A 21749-nucleotide genomic window follows, 5' to 3' on the forward strand; every position below is an offset into this window, starting at 1 on the left:
TTCAGACTGATCCAAACAGTTGATTTGCAATGAAAATTGCCTCTCCTGCCGTGCATTGTTTTCTCTGCCTTTTATTAGATTTCTTCTCATTTAACAAAACCAAAATAGCACACGTGAAGTGTTGTGTGCACTGGTTGACGGGTTTTGTTAAAAATGCCTTTCTGCAAGGTAAGGGATGGATTGGAAAGGTAGATTCAGCATACCTCCTCCACGTCCCGCTGCCAACACGGCAGCGATGCTCAGCTCCTGTGCCTGTAGCAGGGCACAGGAGAGCCGTGTCTGTACCGCTGGAAAAACTCCACCTTTGCTCTACGCCGTCGCACGGACACCTCACAGCCCATGGGCTGCCTGCAGGGAGCCTTTGCCTGTTGCTTAGAGGGCTGCTAATTGGCTATGGAGGGAAAGCAAGGTGTCCCGTAGGCCGGCGGGTGGCTGTGGTGCCGCAGGGACTGCGAATGGTGCCTGGTGGGAGATGGGGGCGTGGAGAGAGGCTGCGTCTGGGACTGAATCAGAGCAGGGGGTGGTGGAACATGAACCCCCTGTGCCTGTGGAGGAGGGCTGGAGGGATGTCGAGGCAGAGCTCTGCCTGCCTGCACACACCACTCAACAGTTTCAACTCTTTTAAGTCCAGTGACTTGTATTTTTTAATTATTTTTTTAAGTTTTTAATTCCTGGTATGAATATTTCAAGGGATAGTTAGACCCCAATTTTCTATAGGAGCCTTTCTAAGCAGCCTCTATGACATTTTTTTACTGCAACTGTTGCATATAGGAAAAAGAAGGGTTGCTGTTGCTGCAGTAAATATGTTGGGATACTAGCTACTTCATACCGTTTCCAAAATTTTGATTCAAGGGGACATTTTCCCATCTTCACACCTTGTGCTTGATCTCCCTTTATGGATATTACTGTGAACAACTAAATGTCAAAACGAAGTCTGTACCCTGGCTCCCTTCTCAGGTATCTGGTACAATATCGAAGTAAGCGGTATGTCAGTGCCACCTGGGTTTACCTTTTAAGAGCTGTGAAGCAGAGCAGTGCACAACAGGTTCAGTAGTACCTGAATAAATTCAAGTATCACAGGGAAAGAGCTCAGTGCTTAATCCCCACGGCTGCATGACCTCATATGGTGATAAGATGATGGTGGAGAGAAGGGAAGTAAAGGCAAACGACTGCATTCGTCTGGCTCGCTGCAGAGTGGGTTTTTCAAATCATCCCAGACTGCCCAGATTTCCCATACATCAACATGTACATTGCAAGCAGACAGTATCTCAGTGGAAATTGTTTCAAAAATTCCATTCCTCTAGTCAGCTTCCAGTTAAGGCTTTAACAGGGAAAATTTCTAAGTTAACACCTGGAGCACAGTGTATGACTTTGAGAAGCTTTATGCCTGTGCTTCAGAAGTGCTCTGCAGCTTTTCTGCCTCACTTTTCCAAATGGCCTGAAATCTCAGTATCTGAGGTAAACAGCAAATGATCTTTACTTGGACTTATTATTTCATTTTTGAACAAATCATAACGACAATTAGAACAAGTCCTGAAAGGTGCCTGGGACTGGCTGACTAATGTTTAGCAGAGGAAAATGTACACGACTTCAAACCTCATTGAATTTCTCAGCGTCTGAAACCAAAGGGGTGAATGTGAGGGCAGAGAGAAAAAATACCAGACTGGAGTTAATGCCACCGACTCAGCATGCATCAGAGTTGATGGGAAATCTCAACCCAGTAACATTTTGCAGCAAATTCAGATCTGGTTTGCCCTCAGAAGGTCAAACCCTATGAACAATTTAAAAAGCTTCTCTCTGGGTTCATCTGTACTATGTACAGGAGCGTAAGCTCATATCCACGTGAACTTGGCATGTCTTGGCAGTCTGCCACTGGTCTTTGGGGAGATTATTAGAAACCTCATTGTACCGCTAGAGATGGGTTCCGCGAGGCTGTGCGTTTCAAAAGGGTAGGCCGTTTAATGGCCTACGTGTAGGCATGTGAAAGTTTCAAGTATATTTTTGAAGTGTAGATAGCTTCAGGTGGGTGAATTGTGCTGAGGACATTCATCTTGTTAATCAGCGTTGGAAGGTTAAATGAGATACGTTCCCCTGGGTGTGGGTATGATAAGGACCAGCCCTAGTGCAGACACACCGGGCACATCCTTAGTGGAAGATTTCTGTCTCTTAGACATCACTATACAGTAATAATGTTGCCAGTTCTGCTGTTCAGAAGATAATATCGGGGTTCAAAATACTGAATTTATGGGTGGTTTTTTTCATCCTATTTATGGTTTTAAGATCAAGATTGCTCATTGGCTGCATCTTTCAATTTTGCGGTTAGCTCTCAAATGAGAGATGAGATTCTCATGTAATCAAGGAAATAGAGTTTTTAGAAAAACTTTGATGACCATAAAACAATATAATAATATAAAATACAAGGCACATATGAACGTCAGCTTAAATCTGCCTTGTTCTCTCATCAGAGAAATGATTATTGAGTAAAATTATCACTAACAGATGCAAAAATCAAGTCTAAAAAAACCCCAAACCTAATAAAATAGTATTAGTCCTGTTAAGCCTGAGAGTGAAATATTAGGTCTGTGATTTCAATATGGAGAACCACCAGGAAACAGTTCCAAGGCTAGAATTAGGAGCCATTCAGTGCAATTAGCAGGTAGCACCTTCAAAATGAAAAAAACAGGCAATGAGAACAGTAAACACATGTTCGCTGTTTAAGCTAAGGACCTCTTTGCCACAAGATGTTAAGGATGCTAAAAGTTCCCTTCACTCAAGGGAGCACCAGAAAATATGATGGAAAAGACCACTGAAAGTTATTAAACGTGTGGAAACCATATCCAGCTCAGGAAATGCCTCAGTTGCAAAAGGCTGGAGGCTGGGTGAGTACCTGGGGGAAGCACCACAAAAACTTGCTCGGTTTATATCCTGCTCTGTCATTCACTTTTTGGAGACTCTTGGAGATAAGAAACTCAATTAGATGGGTCTTTGATCCAATATGGTTGCTCCTCTGCTCTTAAGCTGAAAGCCTGCATATCTGTAACACTATCTATGTCAAGAGAGAGGGGCAAAAGGACGAGAGCAGTGCCCTGTTAAGGAAAAATTAAAAATGCTGAGGCTCTTTAGCTGATGGGAGAGTGCTGAAGGAGTTTTTGAATATCATGTAGATTGTGGTTGTAAGCTATTATTTGTCAAATCCTGCAATTCTAGAAGCAGAAGATGTTTTCTTGAAAGAAGAATGTTTTGAAACATACAAAAAATCACTTTTCTTTCATGAAGGATGGTGAACTTGCTCCAGGAGGTTGTAGAGGCCAATACCAGCAGCAGCTTCAAAGAAGCAGTAGACAAACTCATTAACAAAGATTCATCCAGATTCTAAAGGGAATATACAGAGATACTCTAATATCCTAGTACAAAAATTGTGGGTTACAGGAAGCACTGAAGCATTTGATGACCAAGTGGCAAGGGGCACACTCCATGAGTCTCCTCTACAGACAGAATACCAGCCAAGGTCTTGGGTCTGACCCAGGAGGGAGTTCTTCCTCGGTAAACCAAGCAGGGACCTTGCTGAGTCTTATGAAATGAGGTCCTGAAGAACTTGCCTGAGAGGAAATCAAACCCTTGCAAATTTCCTGTAAACAGAGGGTAACAATGGTGTGGTCATTCTGCACAGCGCAAAACCTGGATGCCAAAGTAGAGCCTTATAATTTCTGCAGAATGACCAGAAATGTTAATATCAGCGGTGCTGCCAAAGAGCTATAGAAATGATGGTCTCATCTCTGAAAAAAGGCAATGTGCTCATCTGTTTGCCGCTGCTTGTTTTTCTGCATTTTAGGCATTCCACATCTCTTTAGACATCATAGACAATAGATCATGGAAATATGTAAAGACATCTTTAATTTCTTTCATATTTCAGAAAAAAATATACATGGACTAGACTTGCCAGCTTTCAGTTCTAAATGCTGTCTTTTCACTTATATTGTTCTAAGCCATTAAAACGAAAGGAATAGCAGAGGAAGCAGAATACTGTTATTAAGAGAATTCTATAATGCTTTTCTCTGTACAATACAATAATAATAACTCTCCTGAACCATCAGGTAGTCCCTTCAGCTATCGCTGGAATAATTGTGTTTCAGATGCATGTTAGCAGAAGAGAGAACTACTACTAAATTTAGAGATTAGTGTTATAAAAGGAAGAGCTTTCTGGGAAAGCTGAGAAGGAAATGTAACAAAAGAGCATTAATTTCCTTAGAGGGGTCTGATTCCAGTTCAGAGAGTGAAGCCTGAAACCATCCCTAGTTTCTCTCCTCACAGGAGACTCCTCTATGGGATGGAGAATCTCTCCAGGAGACCAGACAATCATCTTCTGCTAGAGGCTGAACACTATTTTAAGCAGCTGATTACCCCGTTCTCCTGTAGCATACTTCTCGTGATCATCTAACATTTATTCCCACTGATGCATCAGAACCTGTGCTCAGCAGTGTTGAGATGTGGCTTTGCCAAAAAGTATATGGGAAAATTCAGGCTGCCTCTGCCAGAATGGTTCTGAATATGTTGTATACATTTTTATGGGCTTTTTTCTTTGTAAATTAGATTGGTCATTTTTAATGGGTTAAGAAAAATCTCCTGTTTTCACTACTTCTGTATTCCTGCGGTAAGTTCCTTAAGCCATACAGATAGATTGTAGTGAAATTAGTTTTAGTGAAGAGGAATATCTATAATCTTGGTACACATTATGAAAATCAGTCATTTTAACTTCTTGAAGATGTAAGGCACCGTGAATGGTGTAACACTACACTTTGACTTCAGCCAAAGGAGGTTTCTTCAGTGAGGCCAAAGAAATCTAACTCACTGCGACAAACTCTCGGTCCTAAATGTTGTGCATATCCAATTCCATAATACTTTCTGAAAGCACAGTTTGTTTAATGAACTGTAAGAAAGACCTAGGGGTAAAGTCAAACATATAGGAAACTGTTGTGCCATCTTAGAGGCCACAGGCTGAAATAAAGTTCCTTCCTGTGCACCTGGTTAGACTTATATTAGGTGAATTTGTTACGCTTCCTTTACAGCCTAGCTTATTTATAGTGCATATATTCAGCCCATTTTTCCCTTAAGTGAAATCTGATGATTCCCTAAAAATAATGTTGCTGTATTGTGGCTTAGTCAAAGCTTTTATGGACTTCAAGGATAGCATTCATCTTGCAAAGCGTACATCTACAAGATGGATGGCTATATCTTTTCTCAAAACTTCCTAGGTATTAGTCACCGAAGAGAAACAGATACTAGTGTATAGTGCAGACATCCAAAATAGATCAGATGATCTAAAACATCTCTATGTCTTTCAGTTATGTGTAAAGGAAGCCTGATGAGGCTAAAGACAAGCACGGTACAGACACCTGTCCTACTGATGTCACCTCATTTCGTGAGTTGAAGTGTGTGGACCCTTATCTAGGTTGGGATAATTACATCTCCCAACCACATAACAGGTCTGTGAACCAAGGATCCATGAGCTAATTAATTCTGCTGACAAGGTCTATCTGCGAACCTGGAGAAGCAAGGTTGTTTCACCACTGGTCCGCAGGTGTGCTACGAGGGAGCAGTATTCTGCTGTTTTGCAGAAAAGGGACTATCCATCCCAAAATTTCTACGCTGGCTACCGATAATTTTGTTGCTGAACAGCTTATAATCATAAAAAAATCCTTAATTTTGCAGCATATTGCTCACTCTGGTGTAGCTTCTTCTCTGCAATACTTGAGCCCCCGTAGGAAAGCTCTGGCAAGAGGCTGATTTTGTGCAGTAATTGGCCTTGATGAGGGGCAAGGAGAGATAAGGGCAACTGTACTTCAAAGGCTGTCAATCAGAGATTTAACACACATAGTCATTTCATGTTGCTTTTGACATCTTTAATTCACCTGGGACTTAAAGACAAGAGATTTCTATTTCATGCTTATTAGCTGATGTTAGTGTCTAGGGAACATTAACACTTATGGCTCTGAAACATTAAATTCCTGAAGTTCTAGATGGTTTAAAACTCCCACATTATTTATCTTTGTTGGCTTCCATATTCTCAGGGTCAAACTCCAGCTCTTCACAATGTTACCTGTTTAATCAACTTTAGCTTGTATACCCAGCAGCTCTGCAATGGATTTTGAAAGATAATGGTAAGGTTGGCATAATTTCAAGTTTCTATTTTCTCAAACATTAACTGTTTTTAATCAATTTCTAAGGTGAACAAAGCACAAGACTTTCCCACAGTAGCAAACATGCATCTCCTTTTTCCATTTAGTCTTCCTCCTGTACTATTCCTGTTCTACCCGATTCAAAGTTAATGCCTTCTTTACCTGTATTTTCTCGTGTTCTTCCTATGAATAGTTGCCAGAAGATGCACAAGGTTTTAGCAAAATACTTCATAGACAGCAAATATGTGTAAAATTTAAGTTTAAAAAATCAGCTGTTGTTTTTTTTCATACCATGCCTTTTTTGTTTGAGATCATGGAAATAGTACTGAAAGTTCAAAGCTGATCATGTTGTCCTTTTTATGTTGTTTAAGCCAGAACTGCATGTAGAGCCACAAAAATTTTGCAGACTTAGAGGCAAATTTCCAAATTCCATATCTAAATTTAGGAAAGTAATTTGAAAGTAATTTCAGATACCTACATGAGAAATAATTTGCTATATGAAATTTCTTAGCCATTCAGAAGAGAAAATAAGTGCTTGGTACTCTTCTACTGATAGGCCCCTAAAAAAGGATTATGGCAATTCACTGTAATCCTGTTAATAAAATATTAACTTCTTTTTACCAGGTGTCCCTGGTGATCTCAATTTCTATTAAATTCCTTCTTCAAGTCTTGCAAGTGTCAGATCAGAATTATTTTATTTTTATTTTTTTTTTACAATAGGAGGGGGAATTACAAAATCCACAGGGTGGACAGAGGGACTTTGCAGAGAAAGTCCAGATTTAGGTAGGAATCCAACATCTGAGGCTGATTTACAAAGCATGTCACGAGTATGTCACTGAACTCTCAAGAATTAGAGATGTCTGAGAGAAAGCGGTCAATATTCACTTACCATGCTCATCCAGTAGTATGTTGTCAGGTTTGATGTCCCTGTGAAATAAGGAAAAGAATGCATTACATTTCATACCCAAAGAAAACCCGCAATTTCAAAGTTTTCCCCATCTGGGTATGAGGGCCAAGTCACTTAAATCATTACAAAATCAATGAAAACCATATCATACATAAAGGCAAATGATTTTTATCTATATCTTTTTACTCCCCTGAGAAAACATGCATACTAAAGAGGGTCTCTAGGTTTCCATTTCATGTGGTTTTGTTTTCATGTGGTTAGCATTGACATGGATTTGCGTTTCAAGATTGTGCACTTTATTCTTTATAGCAGCAGGAACAAGATGGAAGATTTGCATCAAGGAGGTGCCTGATTGCCTCAGGGACTCTACATTTGACAGACCCAAGAAATCATTTAATTGGAAACATCGGTGGTTCTACCCTTTCTGCCAGACCCTGCTAATCTGCCATGCTCACGTGCATGATCACTTACTTATTGTAGAGTCCTGCTAGCTATCTTCTGCTAATTGGGTAAGTCTAGCAGCTCTCCGTTTAGTCCCTGGATCCCCACTTGGCTGTCTGTAATGGCAGGTACTATGCTGGAGAAAGGAGCAGGTCAAAGGGAGGATGGAGATTATGATGTGCTGAAGCATCAGCTCAACTCTGCTGTTCTTGGCACAAGGGAACACCGTTGCTCTAGAGAGCTGCACTTTCAGGATCATTTTCTGTTGACCTACGTTCATGCTGCTGTCCGGAGAGATGGAGACAGCTTTTCCCCACCATTGTTAGGCATTCCCACCCTCTTTCTTGGTCCAGCATCATTGCTCATGGTGTGGACCTGTTCTGGGGGAAAATCATCTCTTCCCTTTGCCAGGCGGGATGGGTGCCTGGTTTGGCTCACCCTGGGGCTTGGTGGGTGCGATGCGGCAGTGTTGTGTGGCACTGCCTTTTCACTGGCGGCTCGTGCGTCATGCAGTTTTGAAGCCGTGTTCTTGGCATGGCATTGCCGGTGTGGAAGATGCATCAGTCCACCTTGAGGAAAACATTTTCCCCTTGGGCTGAATTTTTCACTTATCTCAAAAGAAAAGGCACTGTAAACTGTCAAAACTGTCAACATGAGCTGTTGAATGAGGCTGCAAATGAACTCCAAACACTTCCACCCGTGTAATTTCTTTTAGCCAAGGGATAGCTTGATTATTCCAATTTAAACATTTCCTAGGACATCCTATCCTGACTGAAATACATATTAATACATACTTATATTTTGCTAACAAGTTTTTTCCAGTGTGCCCATAAATGGAATAAAGAAAAAAGTGAAATGTTGCAAAAGGAGAATGTGGTATACCAGAAATTTTTTTTATTTATTTATTTTAATTAGAGAATGGTTTCTAAAGTAAACGTCATAGAGGAGTAAGACAGCAATAATATGTATATGGCTTGCATGATATGAGCTCAGTCATCACCCAAACTCCACATCTTTATTGACAAAAGAAGGAAGCTTACAGTTCTGAATTCCACGCTTTCTAGCCCTTTCTGAGAATCACATGCAATAGTGAAGTACACTAAGATTATGTTTACAATTTGTGTAGCAGCAGCTGGGGAAACATAGGATAAATAAATTATTTTGAATCATTCCGTGTGCATTTGGAAATAATGTAGGATGTGTATGTCTCCATGTAAGGAAAAGGACCCCATGATGAATTACCATCTGGAATGGAAATTTAAAATTATACCCATATTTCAGTATGAAATATTGTATTTCTTCTGCACAATTTACAGGCTACCTGTAATTGCCTGATTCAACAGCAGTTCTAGTTACATGTGTACTATAAAGGGAAATCTCTCCTAGAGCCCATGTCACCCACAAACCTCCAAATTCTGTCTTGGCTCTTTCCTCTCCCCTGTAGTCACTTTTCATATCATTAACTACATCAAAAACCTCTCCTCTCCCTGTTTTCGTATGGGTGAAGTTGTGAGTTGCAGGCAAAATGTAGGATTAAATATCTTTGCTTATATTATAAAACTTCTCTTTGGTTGAATTATCATAGGAAATTCTATGCATTTTTATAGGTAATGTTATATCTAATCTCTCGATTGATGAGATAGTTTTTGGAAGAGCTACTGTTCAGCTGATATCAAATATATTTGCCATTAACAAAAAGACCTCTGGTTTTCAATAACTCTTTTCTGGTAAGAGCTGGAATTGTGATTTCTTGTTAAATAGTCTTTGTGGCTGACCCACAACTTGAAAATACAGCAATGACTTTCAATGGAAGTAAGGACATCATAGTTTTGACTGTTGAATTCAATATTTTAAACTTTGTCTTCACAGAATTTAACAAGAACAATCTGACACAGTTCTCACGTGGGTAAACGATTGGGGGTCACATCCAAGTATGTTAGGGCCTTCCTGTGGCTTCCTAAAATCAGTGATACATTCAACATCTCTCCGAACTGTTTTCCCTAGTTTAAGAAAACAAAATTTAAGAATTGGAATGGTACAATCATTAGTACTTCACTGAGAGTAAAAGTGATCAAAAGGAGAAATTCAGCTTTATGAGCTACTGCCATGTGTATAACAATGCAGTACCCAGGGACTGCTCATTACAAGACTGTGCCTTTTCTATCTTTTTTTTTTTTTTTTAAGAAGATGAGTTTAAATAATCTGAATATCTGCTATGGTATTGCACCATTAAATAGACTATACATTTTTATTACCACCAGAAAAGACACTGACAAATCCACTTGACAACTGTATGTATCATCAAATATATTTTTCATGCAGTTGCATCTGTAATGTTCAGAAAGTTGAGTGGTAAAATTAGATCTGTGCTTATCTCTCTGTGACTAATTCAGGCAGTGGCTGATACTTGATACAGATGCACACAGACCATAAAGCCTCTCCTGCCTCAGGGATTTTCCCCGCTGTGGGCTCTGCCGACTTTGCTTGTTGTGCTGAGAGGCAGGACTGTAGCTGGGGGCAGGTACAACAGGGTGTATTGCCTTGCACAGAGCAGCCCAACCCCTCAGTCCCTGAGGCAACTTGATAGACTCATGACCGTGCCTCAGATTTCAAAAGAGGCTATTTTAAACTGCTATTACAGCCAGTAAAAGTCATGGGCTAACTTAAGCCAGAAGGTGAACAAGTAAGATGCTGCTGGTTTGGGATCACATGCCTGGAGATGTGCGTGATGCCTGGATTCACGTGGCAGGTGAGAAAGCAAAGCGCAAGGTCACGGTGAAGAGCGTGCCTTCCAGCAGCACTCTGTTATGTGGTTGTCCCCAGTTTACAGCGTGGCACTAAAAGCTCTCCTCTCCTTGCCGGAGGCAGCCTGTTGAAAGCTCCAAAGACTGCAGAGGAGTGAGGCCACTGCTCTGCCCTTGCACTGACCGCTGCCTGCTGGGTACAGGGCAGGGAGGGTTCAACACAGTCATGGCAAAGACTTGGCAGGTGTAGGAGCATTACAATTAAATTTACTGGATATATGCAGAGCAGAGGGTTTCCGGCCTCTGTTGTACAAACCACAGCTAGTTCCTTTAAGTAAATGCTCTAGTTAAATTCATGTAAATAGTAAAACCACTGTTTATGTAGGAAGGTGGATTTAAAAGATAAAAACTCTTTAGTTAAGCAGTTTAAATTCAAATGTGTTAAGTAAGTGAAATCCAGTTTTCACTAACTCATCAATTTTTCAGAAAACATTTTTCCCCTTAGCGAGCATGTTCAAACAACAGGGTGTGAAATTCAACGCCTTAACTTCAGGGTTTTCCTGTTATGCATATCCTTAGCTAAAAGAATAAATTGAAACACTCATTTCATAATCCAAGTATCTTCAACCAGCTTGTAAGAGAAAATGAAGGACTTTCGCAAGGAACAAACTCACTCACAGTTTGGATTCAGAAGAGCCCTAGGCTGCCCTCTAACCATTCACCAAACAGTGACCAGCAGAGCTATGGCAGGGTCCTTGACACAGAGTTCATAAACACGACTTTCTCAGTCTGTACTGGGGCTACTCCAACTCTTTTCATACACAGAAAAATCAGAGCACCATAGAAATGGAAGCAGGGAAACCTTCAAAGTCTGCTCAGTGACAGGACCAGGCATAACTAATATAACAGCTGGCCTGAGTAACTCAGACATACAAACAAATGAGAAAAAAATTGGAAAAATCACAGTTTAATTGCCACTTGTTGATATTGCCTGTGAAACCATTTCTAGCTTTTTTCAATTGCCTTAGCTACAAATGTCAAACTAAAGCTGCCTGAAGGATGAAAGTACAGTAAGAAGGTGCTGCATATAATTTCCAAGTAGGAAAGAATGATTAATAATCTATTTGTATCTTCTATAATATCTAGGTCAAGTGGGCATCCAATGCTTGAAGATATTCCCTCTGCATGGAGAAAAACCATGAGTGTGGCTTGACTCGTGTCACTGCATATGCCAGTCAGAGTCCCCTGAACTCCCTGGAAAGGCTCACAATAATTATAAAGGACTTAGATTCAAGTACCTGAAGTTTTCATTGCTGCTTCCATCAATGTTTCTTTCTGGTGTTACTAAGTGGGGTAGAAGCAGATTTCTAAACTAAGAAGCTGAGAAGTTTTGCAGATTTTCAAGACCTGACTGGATAAACCCCAAGGAACCTGGTGTGATCTGAGTGCTTTGGGCAGAACATTGGACTAGAGGCCTCTGGAGGTCTCTTCCAGACGGAATTAGTTTGTGAATCTATGAAAAATAATGTATCCAAGTTCAAAGTCCATCATTCTTGTTGTCCCTCCTTTTAGCCACAAGGAAGTTCATGAAAGACTGAAGAGACCTGTGAGAGGACTGTATACGTGGAATTTAGTGAGTCTTTGGTACAGTTGGAAGCTAGTCAAAGCTTCCATATGCTTAATTCTGTCATGGGGCTAGAATGCTCATGAAGAAAACAGTAGGAATAAATAGCTTATCTTCAGCATGAAAAGAGGTTAAAATTGAAATGCTCTGCAGTTCAGCATTGGAGAGGTGTGACATGATATTTATCATCTATCTGAAGTGGTAAAAGAATGAAGTTTATTTCACCTGAAGAGGCCTCTGAGAAATCTCAGTATGAGTGAGCAAAACTCTTGATTTATTGCCAGTGATTATATTGCCAGTACCAGATAAAATGAAGAATAGACACAAATTATATATATACATCAGAAGGAGAAATTGAATTACTCATCGGGATTAATGGCCATAAATAACCTTCCAGAGGTCACACTTTTGTATCTCTTATGTGGATCAAATAGTCATAGAAAAGAAGACTGAAAAACATGCGATGACGCTGTTTGCTCTAAAGCTCGAAATCAAGAACAATATCCAAAAAAGATTCACATGTACTGCTATGAATTAGCAACCAGGACACTGTAACTTTCGATCTCTATTGATATTGACTGGACTTGAAACGCTGATCTAGAAATGAAAGATGTGTGCTCTGTGAAGTCAACCATGAATTGCCCAGTTTTCTCAAGGTAAAAAAAAGTAACAGCTGGTTTGTTGACGATCACTTCACATTGATAACAACTAATTCTAAGTAGGTTACAGAAAAATATTGAAAAAAAGGTGTTATGCTCGAGTTCAAAACAAAGGTAGGTCCTTTGGGTTACCTGATTTCATAGCACCTGAAAGAAAACTGTCAAAAAAGGAAAGATCTGGGGAAGGTTAAACGAAAAGATTCCCTGAGAATAAGGAACAAATAGATTAGAGTTCTTTAGTTAACAGAAGAGATCTGTAAGATGTGATGTGACAGGCGTATCAAATAATAAATAGTATCTAGATGGTCAATAGAAGTTTTCTATTTGCTTTTGGAATGTGAAAGCAAGGTTCTTATTTCATAAAACTGAAGTGAACGAAACAAACAGAGTTTTATTTATATAACTGAGAATTAAACTCAAATTGATTACTGCAAGACATAATTGCATAAAAATGTTTCAGAGGCTTAAACAAAGATTTAGCCGTTGATGTGAATAACAGGACTACCAGCTAGGGTTCCTCCAGCGGAGATTAATCTAATTGAATTAGGAAAGCATTTCTACAGCAAGTACAGATGCTGTTTTCCCTTCACCTTTTTGAAACACATCAATAGTAATGCCAAACACAAGATCTATGTTTTCCCTTAAACCTGTGAGAACTGAAAAACTAACACTGCCCATCTGTTTTATTCTGCTTTCATATTTTTCAGCAAACATACATACAGAACAGGCTTGGTTTCTGACGTGTTTAAATTTGTGATATTTTTTGCTTTTGTCTATATTTTCTCCTTATTTCATCAAAAGATTTGATGTGTTTCCAACACAGAGACAGCTGTTCTTTGCCAGCCCAAGCAGTTTTTTATGACCAGAGAAAATACTTCAGTTATAACAGCTCTGGATGGATCTGAATTCACATGTGTAATACCCCTAACCCTTTATTTGGTGTCAGCAAAAGTCGAAAGCACATTCTTTCAACTTTAAGTCTGACAGATTTCACTCTTTGCCTTGCTGGCTCAGAGCAGAATCTAATGTATTATCATATTTCCATTCTCTTGAGCTTCTAAAATCCCACAGTAACATCTATAAGCATTTCAGTTGATAGCAGTTTTACCAGCATGACTTACTAGGAGTATTTCCACTTTTTAATGGTGATTGGTTTTCTCTGAACAAGGACCCTTGAGGTTTCAAGTCTTCATTAACCAAAGGCAACTTACAGAGAAAACTCAGTTGTGTACGGACTTATGAAGTCTTAGATTTTTAAAAGTGGCTCTTAACTGCTTTTATTTTAATGGACAGAAGATGCATACTCACTTTCATTCAAAGGACAGAACCTTGCATACAAACAACAGGTAGAAGTTGAAACAAGGGAGGTTCAGACTGGATATAAAGGAAAACTTTCACTGTGGGGACAGACAAGCAATGGAACGGGCTGCCCAGAGGGGTTTTGTACTCACTGTCCCTGGAGTTTTTCAAGAGATGAAGCCTGGTCTGGTGTCATATCCAATCGTGCTTTAAGCAGAAATTTGGATTACAGGGGGGACCTCATGATGTCCCTTCCAACCTGAATTTTTCCATGATCCTTTATGTATAGGCAAGTTCTGTAGGGAGCAAAGAGGGCTTTCTCTACCCTTTAAGTCAGGAGCAGCAACTGAGTACCTTCTTATAAGCCACAACTAGAGTTACAGCCCATAATGAACCTCCTCCAGGGGCAGTGGTAATGCCTAGAGCCTACTGACAATAAATCTCCATGGGTCACAAGATAGGCTTGTCTCAATCTAGATGTGGTGAGCCCATATTTACACGTGTATGACTAAAAGTCATTGGCTTCCAGTTAAGGCAGCCTATGCCCTTGCAGAATGCTAAAGCTTTTTTTCTCAGAGATTGTTTCAAAATATTCAACAGAGAAATGAAATTAGATGGATTTCACATTGTCATAAGGATGCAAAATAAGCAAGAGCCAGACAAAGGCCCTTGAAGTCAATGGAAGGATTACATTGGCTTCAGTAGACATGGTTTCAAGCCCAATAAAGTTTTTCTCATACTTTTTTCTCTTTAGTGCTGACAATCTAACTCTATGTTGTGTAGGATAAACCCTGAAATACTGAGTTTAAAGGTTATTTTCTTAATTATGCAGCTCATTTCTTGTATTTTTTCTTCCTTATGCAGGAATAGGCTTTTGAAGTTACTGTTTTCACTGGGAAAAAAATTTTCTTAGGATCACAGAAAATCACGAACTAGTTTTTAATCTACAATGACATTCGTGATCCTGTTTGCCTTCTGTTTGTCAAAACAGTCCCAACAGTCATAGAATCATAGAATGGTTTAGGTTGGAAGGGACCTTAAAGATCATCTAGTTCCAACCCCCTGCCCTGGGCAGGGACACCTTCCATTAGATCAGGTTGCTCAAAGCCTCATCCAGCCTGGCCTTGAACACTCCCAGGGGTAGGGATAGGGCATCCACAGCTTCTCTGGGCAACCTGTTCCAGTGACTTAATACCCTCACAGTAAAGAATTTCTTCCCAATGCCTAATCTAAATCTCCCCTCTTTCATTTTAAAACCATTACCCACTGTCCTATCACTACACTCCCCAATAGAGTCCCTCCCCATCTTTCCTGTAGGCCCCCTTTAGGTACTGGAAGGCCGCTATAAGGTCTCCTTGGAGCCTTCTCTTCTCCAGGCTGAACATGACTGAAAGGGAGCAACGACTGTATTCTGGGATATAGGGAATGCTATAGGAAGACTAGGAGTCCGCACTGACGATTAGTCACAAGTATTAAAGTCTAGAAGACAGCTGCTACCATTGAAAAAAAGCACAGTAAAAAGCAACAACGTCTGGATAACAACCTGAAGTCATGCAGGGATAATTCTAATAACCTCGGTTTACTGAGTACCTGATTCTCTCAAATATTAAATTATTCGCAATTATTTGCTCATAACCCATTTATATACTACAGAATATACCTGACCAGAGCCTTTTATTTTTTATTAGGATTTTTTTAGGTTTATTTAGTCACACCAATGTTTCACATTAAATCACAAACATATACCTGTCACGTAATAATAAACTAATGTGTCATGAGTAGTTCTGGACAATTTTCATTAAGATTAATATTAGCTGCATAACAGTTCTTAACAGCCATAAAAATGGTAATGAATTGGGAAATGCAAGTTTCAGTTGTAGATTATTTGAGTTCACATGAGACTTAATGCCATATCAGAGCACTGAAGTGAACCATATCTTACATTATAAAGGGTTTTCTCCTGATTATGGAAAGAAATGTGAACAAATTCTGATTTTCACAGATAGGGACCTCATTTCCTTCTTATCTGATATTTAGATTCATAAATAATACACATGTCCAAGAAAGTGAATGCATACATAGTGAGGTTTTCTTATGGCAAGTTTGTTGAAGCTTTGAATGAAGAAAAAGTCAATATAAACTGGCCACTGTAGCACCAGGAGATGAATTTGGTCAGAGGTGTTTTGATTCTATAAGGGCAGCATGGAAATGATGTATCCTCCAGAGCTGAACTGTGCAGAGTACCTCCTAAGAGTGCTTGCTCGAGAAATAGCCTCAATGAAGTCTAATGCATACTCTCTTCCTTTCATCAACACTCATCATTCCTTTATCTTTCTTGGGTTTTGTTCCTGACCAACATCCTTCCTAGTTTCAAGAAATGTTCAACAGCATTAAAACAAAATCATAGTAAGACTCTCAGAGTTCTTTGCTATTCTTTCCTATCAGATGGATGGGAACGAAAGACTTTTGACTGCTCCAGACCTCTGATTGCCAGTTCACATAACCCTCACTTAGATCTCATAAGTAATTGCTGTCACTTACTGTCCTTTCATATGAAGACCTTCAGAGCCTTCTGTTCCTGCTCTAATGAATGCCATGACATGCCATGACCCTGTGAATCACTGTGATTTTGAAATTTAAAGACTTCAGTAACATTGGAAATTAGCTGAGAAGATGTGATATTAGATTATGAGAGATCCATATGTAAAAAAAACATCTTGTGGATGCCCATTTGTATGAATCTGGATAGGTTTCCACAAGGCACCACATCTGACACCCAGGCCATCAGAATAATTAAGTTCAGAAATAGGCTTTCACAGTTCATAGTGCCTGACTAAAACAGGAAAGAGGAAACAATATCCGTTAATAAAAGCCACTGGTCATAGGTGTGGACAGCAAATGCAGAAACAAGAAATTGAGATGATGACAAATTAAAGTACTGGTCCTGATCTTTACGTATTTAAACTTGGGCTAATTCCCTGACAACCAGAGAAAAGTTACACACGTAATTTATTGTTCCAAGGCTTTTGTGAGCTAAGCTATTTATAGTAATAAATAAAAAGGAATGCACCTTTTTTAGCTATTTCTCTCTTCAGTAAGAAGAAAATGCCAGCACAGCTGAGATCCACTATTTCTGCCTGAAAGCAAAACAAACTGCTATTTTGTGCCATGCAAAAATTTATCCTCTGAGAAGCAAAGGGTGCAATAATTCATTCATTCAACTCAGCCATTTCCATTTGCACTTTCTGAAGCCTGTTGTACACAGAGGACTTGTAATGTCAAAGGGCATCGCTTCCAGTGTCCTGTTCTAGTCTGAAATGTCAAAAAGCCTAAAATATTAATTGGTCTAAGTTCCATCCAGTGGAACTTACTTAGTCAGCCCCATCTCCATCCAGGAAAAAAAAAATAATCTGCATTTCAAACTCCAAGTAAGGCATGGAGACAAATTTGTAATTTTGCAGTGATTTACCAGATAGAGTTTCAGAATCATCAGTTTCCAGTGGAAGATTGTTTTTTTTTCAAGTAAGTATACATATGTGGATAGACAGATATCAGATGTCTTAGAAAAATCAGCTCTTTCCTTCTAGAAAGGCTCAGACTAACAAACATTGCACCTTGAAAGGTAATCTGGTTTTATCACAGTGTTCTGATAGTTTTATGATATTTTAATTATATGTTCAAATCTCACAGTACTTATTAAGGCAACTTCTAAATCTAGAAATTAATAGAATTCCACAGAATTCTGTGGGAAAAAAAAATGAGAAAAGGTTTCCAAATTTGAAAATCATTCCATAAAACTGAAATACCTTTGACAAGATTCTATACGTGCAATCCCAAATAATATATTCATCACCAATTGGAAATATGTAATTTTGGTATTATACAATCTGTGATGCATTATTCAAGAACCTGAGGTACTCAACAAGTCAGTAGGCCTTGCAAAAAGAAGTCTATTTATTGTGTCTTTCTATTTAAAACCTCTTTTATTTGAAATCTTTTGCTTTCTCTTCATTCCCACTTCTGAGGCTTTAATGCAGAAATAAAAATTCCATATGGTGCCTGTGGTTGCTTTTTGGTTAAGTACTATTTCTTACCAGGTGTCCATGAAGACCTTGTGTTTTCTTAGCAGTTGTACTGGCCAATTTTATATAGCTCTGAAAATAAAGCTGTCAGAGAAGGCACCACAACATGCTTATTTACAAATATCTCAACTGGAACAAGCTTGTTATTTTCCAATTTTATCTCCATTTGGAAAAATACAATTATGAAAATATCTTCAATTTTCTCCTTATAACAATAGGTGGCAGTAATGATATCTACATTTGTCTGAATGGCCAGTGGTCCCTGGAAACACTGTATTTGTCAATTTCTGCTTAGAGATATTGTTGTAGTAGATATTATTGTCCCAGGTTGAAGAAAATGACCTTTTTAACAACAGGAATCCTGTACTGAACGTTGGTATTTCTTGGTATATCTAGCCAGATAATAGTCTTCTTTGGCTCGATGCAGTTCCCGAATTTGCATAGATGCTAAACAAAAATAAGAATATTAAACAGAATATTTAATTATATTGGTTTTCCTGAAGATTCAATATGACTTTATCACAGAGGTATTTATGTGCTGCAATAGCAAGAAAAATAGGTTAATATCCTTCTATGCCATAAAAGCTAGAAAGATTTGTCCAAAAGAGAACGTGAACTTGTACTTTGCCTCCTCTGTGTTGCATTGTGTAATGTCTTAGAGCCTGGGACTGGAAAGCACCACTGTGGCCATATAAACCGAGCTTTTACATAACAAAGCCCAGACTATGTTACCCAGGACTCCTCTTCTGGACACAGAGGTCCTCTTCCAGGTGAACATTAACCAGCACAAATGACTCGCAGGCAATCCAATGGTTAGTTTTCATCTTGCCTCAAAGTAATGACAAATGTGCCACTTCCTTTGCTAGAACTGCTTTCTAGAGCTAACAGTAGACATGACAACAGACCTTGGACTTTTGGGTAGCTCTGAGGGGAACCTTGATGAACTGTCAAGGTTGTGATGATGCCAAAACATCACCACATTCCAAATAAAAAGTCTTTTCAGCCAAATGCTTCTCCAGATCACATGGAGGAGTCATGCAGAATCACCACGTAGCAGTAATTTGTTGATAATTTCACAGTTGATGACTCCAATCTTTTCTGTGTTGTAGTGTCAAGTATTGCTGAGACCTTCTGTGCGTACGAATACAAGGGCCATACCCCTATGTGTGAAACAGCTTTCAAGAACAGGTGACATCTCTGATAACCATGGGAAGTGCACGACTCATTAGATGCTAACTGGAGTGTGGCATTTGGAAAGAATTATCTGTTCCAGCAGGAAAAGATATACATTGAAATGGTGATGCTTCTTTCCGTGATACCACGTGAGAACTTTTGACTAGGAGTAAGGGAGAGAATGTACTCAGCGTGTACTCTGACAGCAATTGCATGAGTACCAGTCTCCTACCAGTAAAAGGCATAGGCCCCTTTACAGTTTACACAGGCAGAAATCTATATGTGAAACTAAATGAGAGAAGAAACTGATGACATTTGTCCTCTGCCTAAAGATAAATCAGGAGAGCATTTTCACTGATAAGCACGTTTGGCTTTATCTGTTGTAAAAAGCTAGCATTGAAAGTGTTGTGTTTTGCAACAGCTGAAATTCATATAACACTGTTTTTCACTGCACGAAATACAGAATTGATCCATTCAGATGTATCAGGTCTCTAAGAATTTGCTCAGCTTATCAGACAAATTCGAAAAGAAAATATACGGAATTCCAAGCACACACATGTGCTGAAGTCAGCCACTGTTCATAGTGTGCAATTACTTTATAATATCTCTAAAATTTGCCTTAAAAGCCCTACCAGCTTCTGTATGAAAAAGTTCATCAGACTCCTGCTAGAACAGCAGTATCCACAATAATAATATCACATTGTTTGACAACTGTTTCCTTCATCCATACCAAAGTGCAATTAATTACAGCCAACACGGCTGGCAATTAAAGTACATTTCAGCATGGTGGACTTCATGTGCAGGCCAAGGAAGATGACAGCAACTTCCAAAGGTTTCAGTTTTTCAGCGAGTGCCTGGGCAGTCATCCCTTCAATGCAGCAGTGAAGCTTCCCATTAAGCACGTTTTCTGCTGATCCAAGTTTCAGCAGTACAACGTAGCGGGGAGAAGGGCTGTAGACCAGCAAGCAGAAAACCACCATGAAACGCTGCCTTGTTCATTCTGATCTGAAACCCCAACAGATAGCATGGATGTCAGATACCCCATTGCCCTCACCACTGCCATCCTCTCCTGCTGGCTCGTGTCTGTGACGCGCGAACCATGGGTATAAGTATTTGGGCTTTTATTCCTCAAACTGACCACCTCAGACCCTGTAACATACACAGCCAGGACATATCACAGAGAGGAGGCTGAATATGTTCCACAATCCAGTGAGCTTTGATGTCCTGCATATGCTTCCCCTTCTGGGTGATTTTATAGATTTAATAAGTGTAAAAGTGAGCTGCGATAGACCAGGATGGGAGGTGCAGAGTCTATGCTTGAAAGGAAAATTGTACTGGGTGAAAGATTAAAAAACCTGACCTGCTACTACCTGAAATGTCAGTAGTAGCCGGCACGTCTTCTTGTAAAATCTACCAACAGATGGATTAATTCTACGAAACAGAGGGGCAAATATCTGACTTTATGCTGCATTTGCTTCCTCCAACCAGTCTTTAATATTTTGAACAGAAGTCTCGTGACACTTTTCTACCTCCGGCCTTACCTATCCTGGAAAGGAATGTAATTACTTTTAAGAATAACTTTGGAAGCTTTTAAGAAGGAAAATTCACAGAGAAACTCACAGAGCAATGAACACATGTATTTCTGCAGACTGCTGTTTAAGATAGATGAGACTTGACAGGCTACATTTGACCCAAACCACAACTCATATTCCAGTACACCACCGTTTTAGGAAGTCTCTCTATTCTAAGAGATGTCAACAGCATATTTATTGGAATCAAACAGCCAAGTATTCCAACTCCTCCTGATGAACCTGGATAAGGAATGAAGGATTGGCAATATTGCTTCAGTCCACAGACTGTAGCAGTCACATCCTGGTTAAGATTACTAGGCAAGAATAGAGTATGTGCGAAGGTGTATTTAAACTAGACTCTGTGCAGAGGAACTGCTGTTAGAGTAACTATTTGCACTGAAATTATTACAAGGATTATTCCTGCTATTTATTCAACTGAAAATAGAGATGGGATTCAGCTCTCAAATTAAGATACTTCGATTAAGTTCTATTGTGAGTTAGGCATCTATATTCCCGTTTATAGTCAATGAATGTATAAACAACATGGTCACTGGAGTGTAAAAAGCCATTGAGGTGACTGTCTATTTTTGGATGAGCTGAGTAGCTTTTTAGATTCTGTTGACTAGGTACCCACTTGCTTAGACAGCCAACTAAAAAAAACCCAGGCTCCCGCATTTAGATCTTGGTGAACTGTGGAATAAGTTTTTAAAAACATAAGAAACATCTTGCATGCTGTGTGGAATTATGAAAACAACCGGGGATGTTCTCAAGTCAAATTATTGTAATGTGTTATCACAGAAGCACAGGCAGGTATTTAAGCCTCTTGCAGGAGTCGCACTTCTGATGCTCATTGTCTTGTTTGACGTCATCTCACACCACAAAGAACGCAACCCTTCATAGATGATAAATTGTGCTGTAGTTAAAATACCTTGCACACTTAAGAATTTTTTTAGTTGCTACCATCAAATAGAACATCCTTCTCATTTGCAGCATGAAAACCTCTGAGGGTCTGTATGGTATTCTGGCTGGGTGAGGTTAAGAGGGGGATGTCTGAGGAAGGAGCCCAGGGGTTC

The 21749-nt window shown here is 39.5% G+C and overlaps 1 protein-coding gene across 3 annotated transcripts in view; it reads right to left on the minus strand.

Moving 5' to 3' along the window:
• The window catches only part of STK32B (serine/threonine kinase 32B), a 175128-nt gene that overhangs the window by 49073 nt on the left and 104306 nt on the right, over positions 1–21749 (minus strand). For all 3 annotated transcript variants that reach the window (XM_063335852.1, XM_063335853.1, XM_063335854.1), the window contains exon 5: positions 7066–7103. In XM_063335852.1, the coding sequence (XP_063191922.1) occupies positions 7066–7103 (38 nt within the window). The remainder of the gene's footprint in view (positions 1–7065; positions 7104–21749) is intronic.

This window comes from Chroicocephalus ridibundus, chromosome 5 (assembly GCF_963924245.1).
Source record: "Chroicocephalus ridibundus chromosome 5, bChrRid1.1, whole genome shotgun sequence".
NCBI classification, from domain to species: domain Eukaryota; kingdom Metazoa; phylum Chordata; class Aves; order Charadriiformes; family Laridae; genus Chroicocephalus; species Chroicocephalus ridibundus.